This window comes from Eulemur rufifrons, chromosome 24 (genome assembly GCF_041146395.1).
Source record: "Eulemur rufifrons isolate Redbay chromosome 24, OSU_ERuf_1, whole genome shotgun sequence".
In the NCBI taxonomy this organism is placed as follows: domain Eukaryota; kingdom Metazoa; phylum Chordata; class Mammalia; order Primates; family Lemuridae; genus Eulemur; species Eulemur rufifrons.
In genome coordinates this window covers 19,665,944-19,677,953 of record NC_091006.1, presented here as the reverse complement: position 1 = coordinate 19,677,953, position 12,010 = coordinate 19,665,944, and the positions used below count along the sequence as shown (strand labels likewise).

The 12,010-nt window shown below is 45.3% G+C and overlaps 1 protein-coding gene across 1 annotated transcript in view; it reads left to right on the top strand.

Annotated features, from left to right (window-relative positions):
- SHROOM3 (shroom family member 3) overlaps positions 1-11,662 on the top strand; it is a 257,573-nt gene extending 245,911 nt beyond the window's left edge. The window contains exons 10-11 of the mRNA XM_069457735.1: positions 7,535-7,807; positions 10,756-11,662. Coding sequence (XP_069313836.1) covers positions 7,535-7,807; positions 10,756-11,166 — 684 coding nt within the window. The 3' untranslated portion in view covers positions 11,167-11,662. The remainder of the gene's footprint in view (positions 1-7,534; positions 7,808-10,755) is intronic.
- Positions 11,663-12,010: the final 348 nt, after the last annotated feature.

Sequence of the window (12,010 nt, the reverse complement as noted above, 5' to 3'; positions counted from 1 at the left end):
CCAAGGCCAGAATATAGCCGCCTACCAACTTTTGCAAAGTAATAATTTGTTATCTAATATTTAAAGTTAATAATTCAGGATGTATTTCTAGACATGAAACTCAGTCAATGGAAACTAGAGTTTTGGTTTTTAATAAGTATTTTAAAATTTGAAAATAGCATTTAAATTAGTTCTACTTTGATATATTTTCTATTTATCCTACACGATAAATTAATATTCCAAGTAAGTATGACTAAAATAGGAAACACTTTTATTGTCTGAACTTCTGACATACATAAAAACTAAAGACAATGTAATGATTACAGCTACCATTCTTTGGCTAAATCCTGCCCTTATCTATTAAGGAAAATTCTGCTTACCACATGATTCCCTAAGCTATAGGCCAAAAGACTTTGGCTTCAGAGACTTAGAGAATTAGTTCAAAAGACAAAAAGAATCTGTTGTTCCTCGGAATTGCCTTCCTTCAAGAGATCACGTGGGAGCCCTCTGGTTCTCAGCCGCCCCCTTCTGTTGCTCCTCCTTCATTCCTGACGTTCCAAGTCTCCCTCTGGCCTTACTTCCTCTCAGCCTGGAAACATCCTTTAGTATTTCTTTTAGAATAGGTCTGCTGGTGACAGATTCTTTCAGTTTTCTTCATCTAAGAATGTATTTCCATTAGATATGGAATTCTGGGTTGACTGTTCTTTTCTTTCAGTACTTGAGAACTTTCTTCTTGCTTCCATGGTTTCTGGTGAAAAATGCAGTCATTTAAATATTTGTTCCTCCCTTGTGCAGAGTTTTTCCTACCCGGCTGCCCTCTTTAATTTTCAGTGTTTTGATTATGACGTGTATGGGCCTGGTTTTCTTTGAGTTTATCCTATTTGGGGTTTGTTTGCTAACCCTGCTTCATTCTGTAAACATATGTCTTATAGGAAATTCTGGAAGTTTTCAGCCATTATGTCTTCAAATTTTTGCATGCATTGATCTCTCCCCTCAGGACTCTAGTGACAATATGTCTAAACCTGTTCATGTTGCGCCACAAGTCCCTGGAGCTCTGTTTGTTTTTTTTATAAAATCTGTTTCCTTTCAGTTCTGCAGATTGGATAATTTCTATTGGTCTGTCTTCCAGTTCACTGACTTTCCTATCTCCATCCTGCCAGTGATTTTTTTTAATTTAAAATATTATAGTTTTCAGTTCTAAAATTTCCACTTGGCTGTCTTTTCATTTCAAAAGTATTTACTTTTATCATGAAACATGATTATAAAAGCTGTTTTAAAGACTTTGGTAATCCCAGCATCTGGGTTATCTCACAGTGTTAGCACCTGTTGATGGATTTGCCTTTTCCCCTGAGAACTGGTCAGCCTTTTACTGGTTCTTTGTACATTGGGTAATTTTGTATCGTATTCTGACCATTTTGAATATTATGTTGTGAGACTCTGGGTCCTGTTAAAATCCTCTAAAGAATGTTGATAATGTTTTTGTTTTAGCAGGCAGTCAACGTAGTTAGGTTCAGACCGCAAGTTCTGTGTCACCCTCGGGTGATAGTTCCGATGTCAGTTCCATTTTCAGAGACTTTGCCATGTCGTACCAGTCTGTCGCATGTGTGCCCCTGTCAGGGGTTAGTCGGCACACACGTGCAGCTTGAAGGTGAGCCTGTGACTCGTGTCAGTTCATGCACAGAATTAGGGTGTCTTTCCCAGCACTGTCCTGTCCATTGTTATCCTCACGCTCTCAGGGACCCCATTTCCTAGTGCTCCGGCTAGAGAGACAGGTTCTCGTGGTGTCAGAGCAGCCTGTGTGACCAGGACCACCCTCGTTGGCAAAGAGGGAAAAAATAATCAGGTTCCTTTCCTCCAGTCCTCTGACCAGCACGAAGGGTGCACGTGCCACCACTGTGCAGTGCGGCCCTGCAGCGGAGCCCCTCTTGGCGGGAATAGAACAGGCTTTCCAGCACACTCCGGCCCACAGAGGCCCCTTCCTCATCCTCTGGTTTTAAAGGCAGGGTTTTCTCAGATTTTGCTGCGCACCCTGTGAGCAGCTCCGCACTAGGGCCATCTTCAGGTCAGAGGTAGAACACAAAAGAAGGGAGGAAAAAACAGGAAATCTAACCCGCATTATGGGTTGCACTTCTGGGTTGACTGCCCTCCCCAGTCACTGCTGTGGTTAACTTTCCAGAGACCTCTTCAGAATCCAGGGGTTTCAGCCGTAACAAGTCGGGGAGAGGCATAGTGGGCAGAGAGTCCTGGCAGATTTGCATTTAAGAGAAGTCGCTCTGGCAGCTGGGTCCTTGTGGGGGGAGGGGTGGTCTCACAGCCGTCTAGGAAAGTGAGGATGGGGGTCTCAGGGCAGTGCAGTGAAAGAGCAGTTACTAAAATGGGCAGAACCTCACGACAGATTGGATGTAGAAGGTGGAAGAGAGGAAGAGTCGGGGATCCCTCCCAAGCCCCAGGCCTAGGTGATACCGTAACTCAAGCAAGGAAGGTGGGGAGACCAATCTGGGTAGGGGCGATGAGTTTAGTTGAATTTGAAGAGATTTAATATTGTTTCTGATGTGTTATCAAACATCCCAGAGATCATGCTACGTAGATAGGACAACTTTGTGGTCACAAGCCTTCCCAACAGAAAACCATAAAGAACCACTCTTGACAGAGACTGTGCCAGGGAATATTTGAAATAGCAGCCAGGTCCCCATGATCTTTCTGCGATCAGGTCACACGACAAGGGATGCAGGTTTCACGCAGTTGCCGTCTCTCTCTGCGAAATGCAGCCGAGGAACACAGCAACGTGCTGCCGCCTCCCGGGCCCTCCCGAGTGAAAGCAAACAAAGCAACAGCACAAGCCCACATGGTGGAAACGGCTTTCTCTAGCTCTGGTTTTTACTAGCAGAATCCTGAATTCCACTCCATTCCTAAACCCCAGTCCTGCCTTACTCTTGTTGGAGATAAAGACGCTAAACAGAGGCCAACAAGCATTGGCAACACTGTCTGCACAAGTTCTCTGTGCAGACAGCAATGCAGTCTTGTGCGGCGCGGTCGGGGAGAAGTTGCGTGTTCCCCTTAGGTGTCTACTTAAAATGAGTGGTTTGTGTTCTTCACACATTGTCACCTGATCATGTGGTAACACACACACACTCAAATGCGTGTAACAGTTTCATGTTTTCCGAAGTGCACGCACCAGCCTATTTCATTTGCACCTCATAACATTCTTATGAGCTATTTGAATATAGTGATTGAAAATCTGAACCCCGAAGCCAGATGATCTACATTTAAGCCTGGCTCTGCCACTGACGAACTGTATGGGCTGGGGCAAGTTAAATAACCTCTGTCTACCTCACTTTCTTCATCAGTAAAATGGTCGTAATACCTATCTCACTGTGTCATTATAAGTAACTGAATAGGGAAACATTTAAATAGTGCCTGGCACAGAGAAAGAGCTCTATAATTAGACATTATTATTAGTTTTAGGCAGGCATTATTGTCCTCGTGCTATGGTTAACCAAGACACAGAAGGTCCAGAATCTTGCCTCATGGTGACTTTTCTATCAGTCTCCGGACTCCTGCTTCAGTGCTCACGCTGCGGCAGAGAGGGAGGGCCCAGCACAGGGTGTTTCTGCATGCAGACGGTGCCGTGCGGGAAGGGCTGTACAGCTATGTTTACAGAAAGAACCCTTATAAATAGCATCTCCGTGCAGGGCGAGTTAACAGTTTATGCAAGATGAGAATTTAAGTGGATAAATGTCAATGATTTTTACAAATTAAGTAGCTCCTGAGAGACCAGTGTTATTTAAAAAACAAAAAAAATCCCACACCTCTTCTTCTTCTTCCCCCAGTGAATTCTGCTGGTAGAAATTGGTAGGTTTTTTGTTTTTTTTTTGAAACTTACCTGGCAAATAAATGGCTATTTAGTACAGCCAGCTTTCCTGTGTTGCCTTCAATTACTCATATACCTCTTTTTAAGGGCTTGGTAGAGTAAAAGGAAATTCCAAATACCATCCAAATAAGTAACATTCGGCTGAGAGTGACTGATGTGACCACTCAGTAATATTTACCATAGCATATGTGGCTGAGCTATGAGATACCACATTATAGCCCAGCAGACGGCTTTCAGAAATGAGAGTGTGGCTGGGCACAGTGGCTCATGCCTGTAATCCCAGCACTTTGGGAGGCTGAGGGGGGAGGATTGCTTGAGGCCGGGAGTTCAAGACCAACTAGGGCAACATAGCAAGACCCTGTCTCTACAAAACAATAGAAAAATTAGCCTGGTGGGGTGGCACATGCCCCATAGTCCCAGCTACTTGGGAGGCTGAGTTGAAGGATCACTTGAGCCCAGGAGTTCAAGGTCGCAGTGAGCTATGACGATGCCACTGCACTCTAGCCCAGGCAACAGACCAAGACCCTGTCTCGCACACACTACAAAAAAAAAAAAAATCAAAATGTATGTGGGTTCCGCCTACAGAAGCCTCCCTGTATCACTCTAGACATTTTCATCTCATTCTGCTCTTCCTTCTGCCATGAAAACTGAAGCCCATACCATGCTCCTGTGACAGAGACCTTGGCATGGATGTCTCTGGGAAGGAAAGACTGAGGGGGTGAGACTGAGCCCTGGCTGCCGTTCAGCTGTGTCAAGCTCTTCCGACCCCTTGAACTGCACCCGGGGCTGCCCCCCAGCCCTGCTGATCTCCTCAAGGAGCCGCGTTCTCCCCTCTTCTGCCACTCAGCCCCCTGTGAGGACAAACTACTTATCTTTGCAAATTGATAAGCATCACACATGTCCCTTAAGGTACCAGCCACTGGGAGCCGTGAGGATTTCTTGAAAACATCAGTTATTAATAAAAGTGCCTTCAGTACCTTCTAGAAATGACACAAAATAGTAGTTTCAAAATAAATCATATTTATAGGAATAAAGAAAAACATGAGGCTGTTATATCTTCTTTCCACTACTTGGTTTTTAAATAGCATTTTCTAGATATTATACTTCTCAAGACATGAGGTTGAAATGGATGCCAAAAATTTGAGTAAGCTAAAGGCCTTTTCCTGAGATTAGGAGGGTAAGAATGTTTTGTTTTCTGTAAGAAAGAAAGAATCATCCAGTAACATCTACAAAATGTACCCTACAAGGTTAAAAACCTCTGGGCTGACTTCATGGAGATGTCAGTCTCTCTCCTTATCTATCTGAAAAACAGAAATAATGACATTTGACTTATCTTAACCGGGTCCAACAAGAATGTTGGGAAATGTAGCAGTATGCAGCGTTTATTTTTCCTTCCGTTTTCCATTCCAGTATCCTTGCTATTCTTTTCATATGAACCGATATCACACAATAGCGATCACATATCTGCTAGGCATTTTGCTGGAGGCACCTAGCATGTCATCTTGCAGGCAAGTACCATAGCTGCCAGCCAGAATTGCTTGTTTGGAAAACAATGGAGTTTTCCAGAAGATAAGGCCAATTAAATAATCAACATTAAACAATATTCTCTCCCACTGCATTTTTCTGGGCTCATATGCTTATACACTATACATTTTTTTCCACTACTAAAATTGTCTTTTGCGTTGACTTAGTCTAAACAACTTGAGGAAAGCCAAAGATTATAACCCATGATGAGATGGTACAGCAGACGTCAACGTTTTAGCCACCCAGACTCTGGGACTAGGCATATTGAGACAAGGAAACGTCAGCATTAAAGCCAGAACTGGGTTATTGCAAGGACACCATGAACCTCACTAACACTGAAGTAAGCTCTGATGGTCCAACTCCACGATGGGCAGACCATGGAGAAATAAATATTTCACTGTATCCTTGTGATTTTAGTCCTGATGGACCTTCACCGGTGCTGATGTTGAAGAAATAGTACAAAAAGTTGTCAGTACCCTTTAATTCTGTGAGTCAAAAATATTTGTTTTCCTTGAGTTTTTTTTCCTTCTTTAACGATATCCTCTAACACCAAGGTTGTGACCTTTGTCTCAAAAAAAAAAAAAAAAAGAGAGTCTCACTCTGTTGCCCAGGCTAGAGTGAGTGCCATGGCATCAGCCTAGCTCACAGCAACCTCAAACTCCTGAGCTCAAAGGATCCTCCTATCTCAGCCTCCTGAGTAGCTGGGACTACAGGCATGCGCCACCATGCCCGGCTAATTTTTTCTATATATATTTTTAGCTGTCTATATAATTTCTTTCTATTTTTAGTAGAGATGGGGTCTCGCTCTTGCTCAGGCTGGTCTCGAACTCCTGAGCTCAAACGATCCGCCCACCTCGGCCTCCCAGAGTGCTAGGATTACAGGCATGAGCCACCGCGCCCGGCCAACTTGACCTTTATTTTTAACCACATTTCTAGTTGAAGCCACACAACTTGGGGGGAGGGGGGTGTGTATATATACACACATAATTTTTGAGCTGGAGCCTTCTCTCTTGGTAAAGAAATAGGCTTCAACCAACAAAGATTATGCCCTTTTCCACTTGGCTACTTTAGGCTAAGAGAAAAATGAAAGCCTAATTATAAAAACCATAGAGTTCAGGCCAAGGCGCGGTGGCTCATGCCTGTAATCCTAGCACTCTGGGAGGCCGAGGCGAGTGGATCGCTCAAGGTGAGGAGTTCAGAGACCAGCCTGAGCAAGAGCGAGACCCTGTCTCTACTAAAAAACAAATAAACCATAGAGTTCAATTTCTCTTGTGCAAAAGAAGTAGGAGATACTTAATATAAATGAGTCAGATTTGAAAGCACTAAGACATTTACTTCATTTCTTCGGTTAAATGTATTGGATGTTCGTGTAATCCTGTTTTATAAGTACAGAAATTTGTAATTAAGATGTCCAATGGCCTAGGTCTGATACCTGGCGACAGGTGAGGGGGAAAGAACAAGGGCCTGACTTTCTGATAAAGGTCTCAGTGTCAACATTCATGACTGTTGGTGGGGCGGGGGGGCCCCTAACGTCAGACTGACCTGAGTTCAAGGCAGCCCCACCCAACGGGACATACGTCTTAGACCACTTTACCTCACAAAGTCTTAGTTTTCTCACTCACTGCACGTGCATAAAAGAGGATCTACAACAAGATTGCTGGCAAGTCTAGATGAGATCATCACTGGAGAGATTCTCCATAGCGACGGCACACGTTGTTGCTCTATAGATGGTGGCTACAGTTAATAGTCAACTCAGCTCTGAGACCCTGGGCAAGTCTCTTAATTCCTCTGACCCTTGACTTCTCCATTTATAAAACGAGAATGTTATTTACCCTACCTGCCTACTTACCCGTGGTATCGTGAGGATCAAATAAGAGCCTGACTTAAAAAGACTTTTAAAAATGAGTAGACAGCTGTACGCAGTGTGACACAATTGGAAAACAGTACGAGGTGGTGTATAATCAGGCGTTGGCCCATGAGGACTGAACAGCTTGAGGGAAGGGAAAGCGTTTTATGGCCTCATGTTGGGGGGCAGTCCGTGTGGAATAAGGGGGCCTTCAGCTGATCTTAAGGCCTACGACAGACGGGGCTGGAAAAGCGAGTCCTCCTGCCGTTGGCAACTACAGGCTGACCTTCGCTGTCTCTCTTCCGTCTTCACAGGCCGAGCTCATTGGAAGCCTCACCCACAAGCTCGAGACCCTCCAGGAAGCGAAGGGGAGTCTGCTCACGGACATCAAGCTCAACAACGCCTTGGGAGAAGAGGTGGAGGCTCTGATCAGTGAGCTCTGCAAGCCCAACGAGTTTGACAAGTACAGGATGTTCATAGGGGACCTGGACAAGGTGGTAAACCTGCTGCTCTCCCTCTCGGGGCGCCTGGCCCGCGTTGAGAACGTCCTTAGCAGCCTGGGTGAAGATGCCAGCAAAGAAGAAAGGGTAGGTGACCTAGCAGTGCAGTGAACAAGTCCTCCCTCTGAGCCACACACACAGGGACGTGCCACTGGACACGTCTCTTCTCTCAAGAAGATTTGGGGCAATCTTGTCCCAAAGATTTGAAACAATCTCTTTAGGACAAGGAGAGAATATAACATATAGATAACCAAGAAACAGAAGGTGCTGACGCTTAAGAACACGGGTATTTAAAACACGGGTGGGAGTTTCTTTCCTCCCAATTGTCGTCCTCCTTTTCTTTCCCAAAAAACAAAAGCAGGGTGGGTATTAACATTAAACAAAGAGAGGAACAACAAATCTGTTGGATCAGGAAGGGGCAGGACCAGGAGCTCATGGCCCCGGGGCGTCTGCCTGTGATCCCCGCCCCCAGCCGTGCGCTGTCTCCATTGCTCCCCTACTGGAGGGAAGAGGACAGGCAGCGCAGTGGCAGTCACACGGGACACGCTTTAGCAAGGGGGCTCACGCACTTCGTGCACAGTCTCAGCGAATCCTCACAGCGGACCAGGAAGTGTATGCCAGCAGTCCTGACTGCAGACCCCAGGTTTTAATCACTACACTGAACTTAATTCCACAGCTACAGAGCATTCTCCTCTGCACAGCAAATATTGGCCAGGTGTCCCCAGTGTGCCACTTCTTGGTCCCTTTGTATCATTTAGTGGATACATTGGTGAGCAAAGCCCACACATCCCTGCCCTTGTGGCATTAACTTATCAAGGGAATTCAGACAAACAGTAGATATAACTAATTTATATATGCTCTGAAACAGGGGTCCCCAACCTATGGTGAGTTGTATAATTATTTATATGTTACAATGTAATAATAATAGAAATTGCACAATGAATGTAATGTGCTTGAATCATCCCAAAACCATCCCCCACCCCCACCCCGTCCATGGAAGAATTATCTTCCAGGAAAATGGTCCCTAGTGCCAAAAAACGTTGGAGACCACTGCTCTAGAAGGTTAAGTACTCTGGCCATGCAGCGGTTCCTTTGCTTTCTGGATCTTTCTAGGTATAGCTACCCCCATCTTTCTTTTTTATGGCTGTCATGGATTGTCCAATAATTTCTCCTAATACATTGCATCAAAAGGAAAGGTGTCTTTTTTTCAAATCGGTTTTAAAAGGATTTTAAAAAGTCCAGGTCATAAGCATTTAGGACTGTGTCTCTAAGCACTCTCCGCAGCTCTAACCTCAGTGAGCGTCCGTCTCATGAAAGTGTGCTGAGCCTTAGCTTCCTCGTCCCTTCTACCTGACAAACAGCTAATGAGAACCTGTCGAGTGTCAGGTGCTGTGTGTGCTAGGGACGAACGCCGACTGAAACACAGGCCCCAGCCTCAAGGGACTGGCAACATCTCAGGGAAGGCAGCGTGTAAGGAGCAATTGGACGCGGACACTGCAGCCCAGCAGTCTCAGCCACAAGACACTCCTCAGGTCGGGGGTGTGGGTCAGGAAAGACTTCACCCAGGGGCTCCTAACTAGAGTTTAGAAGAATTTCTTAGTTCTAAGTGGACTAAGAGGGGAAGGGTCTCAGCATTTAGAAGGAATGTCATGGACAAAGAAAGAGATGATGTGTTTAAGAATGGATTTGTATATGGTTTGGTATGTCTAGAGCACAGAGTGATTGCTTGGTTTTTAAAAATAGTGAGTTGTTGGAAATGATATTAGAAAAGTGTGTAGCCAGGAGACTGACCAGAGTAGATGGCTCCATCAAAAGGGATAAAAAAGAAAGTTCAAAGAAGCTATAGGAAGGATTGAGGTGAAGACTCCCCTTACTCCATACCCAGGGCTAGCGTCAGCAGGGCAGCCATTACTACCTCTAGACCTGCCTCTGGCCACGCTCTGGACTTCAGACTTCAGCCTGTAGGTAGAAAAGAGCCATAAACTACATGCGTGACACACTCAGCCTGGGGAGGATGAGAATGATGTTAGAATAACGGTTGGGAGACTTACTGTAATAGTCTAGACAAGAAGGGCTTAGACTGTTGATTTAGGCAGTTGTCATGGGTATAGAGAATGAATTTGAATTAGCAGGGGCCATGTTAGATGAGGGGAGGGGTAGAGCAGAAGGTAATTCCAAGTTCCTGTTGGGCCACTTGGATGGATGCTGCAGGTATCTTAGATAGATAGTGCAGCAATTTCTAGTTAGGAGAAGATGAGTTGTTCCAGAATTGAATTAAACTCAATACTTAAATGCATACACACACTCTTAAATACAAATAAGTGATTACCTACCTACAAGATACTACATCAATATTCGTTTTTATCATGATTGGTCTTTGTTAGGAAACTAAAAGTATAAATAGAAACGAGAAAAGGAAGAATAAGTGGCTTGGTAAATGCCAAATTCAGGATAATAATAACCAGTGGGATGGTGGGGAGGATTGGGATGGGGGAGGGGTATCTATAAAGCTTCAACCAAATCTCTAATTTTTAATCTGAAGCAAATATGAAAAAGCGTTCATGTTAAGACTTGGCATCAGCCAGGTGCAGAGAGCTAGGATTACAGGCGTGAGCCACCGCGCCCGGCCCCTTTAGAGTTTTTGATTTCAGTAGGAGGAATAGGGCCTTAACATGTGTGTTTCTAACAAGTTCCCGGGTGATGCTGTTCCAGCAACTGCACTTTGAGACCCACCGTGTTAAAATACTCAGGGTTCCTTGAGGTTCGTCTTAAGTTCAGGACGCTGAAGTCAAGTCTTACCCCAATTTCATGTAAGCCCTCTCCACTGAGGCTGCCACAGGACTTTACAAGTCAGAGAACAATAGAATATGCAACATAAAGGGTAATGAGCCAATATTTTCAAAAAATCTACTTTAGAATGACAGTCGAAATAGAAACCTAGGTATGTTGCAGGCCCGTAAGGTTTCCTTGCAGGGAGTCTGGCTCTTTTCTGCCTTCCCCGGGCCTCTGCTGACCTGTCCGTCTTGCCCCGGCAGAGCTCGCTCCATGAGAAGAGGAAGGTCCTGGCGGGGCAGCACGAGGACGCCCGGGAACTCAAGGAGAACCTCGACCGGCGGGAGCGCGTGGTGTTGGACATCCTGGCCAATTACCTGTCGCAGGAGCAGCTCCAGGATTACCAGCATTTTGTGAAAATGAAGTCCACGCTCCTCATCGAGCAGCGGAAGCTGGACGACAAGATCAAGCTGGGCCGGGAGCAGGTCAGGTGCCTGCTGGAGAGCCTCCCGTCCGATTTCACTCCCAAGGCGGGGGCCCTCGCCCTGCCCCCAGACCTCACGAGTGAGGCCACCCCTGCCGGGGGGTGCACTGTGAGCAGCACTTTTCCAACGTTAACCTCTCCGCTTTCGCCTCTTCTAAAGTACCCGACCAAACGATCACCATCTCTCTGAACACTATTTAATCTGAAAAACGTTTCAGTACAAACCACCGTCTAAACTATATGGGTTATCGGGGCTCTTCTGGATAAAGGAAAAGAATTGTATCCAGGAGGAAGCCTGTTTCCCTTCTTGCCCTTCATGATTGATCTGAGAGCTTGAATGCTGCTGGACACTCGCCCCTTCCTATTAGTACTTCGTAGAGAAAGAAAGTTAATGAAACTCTGAGAACTGACTGGAGGGTGTTGGATCGTTTAGTGTTTAACAGGCCGAGGCAGCGTAGATCAGCGTGTCACCCTCAGGAATGTATCCACAGTGGCCTTCCGTGCTGGTGGGCAGTGTATCCTGATGACAGGGTACAAGTACCATTAATGAAGGGTCTGCAACATAAAGCCTTAAAGACACACACATACACACACAGAGAAGAAAACTGTAAAACCTTGAACGTTGTTATTTATATTTTTAAAAATGAAAAAGATCACTATGTTTGTGTGCTAACCACTTATTTGATTCTGTGTTGTGGTGGACGTAGACAATTATGTTTGAGCTTTGTATTTTGTGAAAATCTTAATGAAATGAAGAATTCCAAAGATAGCCCATTGAGCGTGGAGGCTTGTTTGTTCTTACACCTCTGACTTGTCTCATTTTCACAAATCTGAGCAGACAGTCTACACATGCATCAGACTGAGTATGGGGATCCAGGCTGTCACTGCTGCCAGTCCTGACCCCTCTTCTCCTGTGTCAAACAGGTACACGCACGCCTTCCCCAGGAGGAAGGCCTCGTGCACCAGGGTTATTGCCTCACTGTGTACTGCTGCCTGTCATTATCACTGTGGTGGTGTGCAGGAAAGCTAAATTT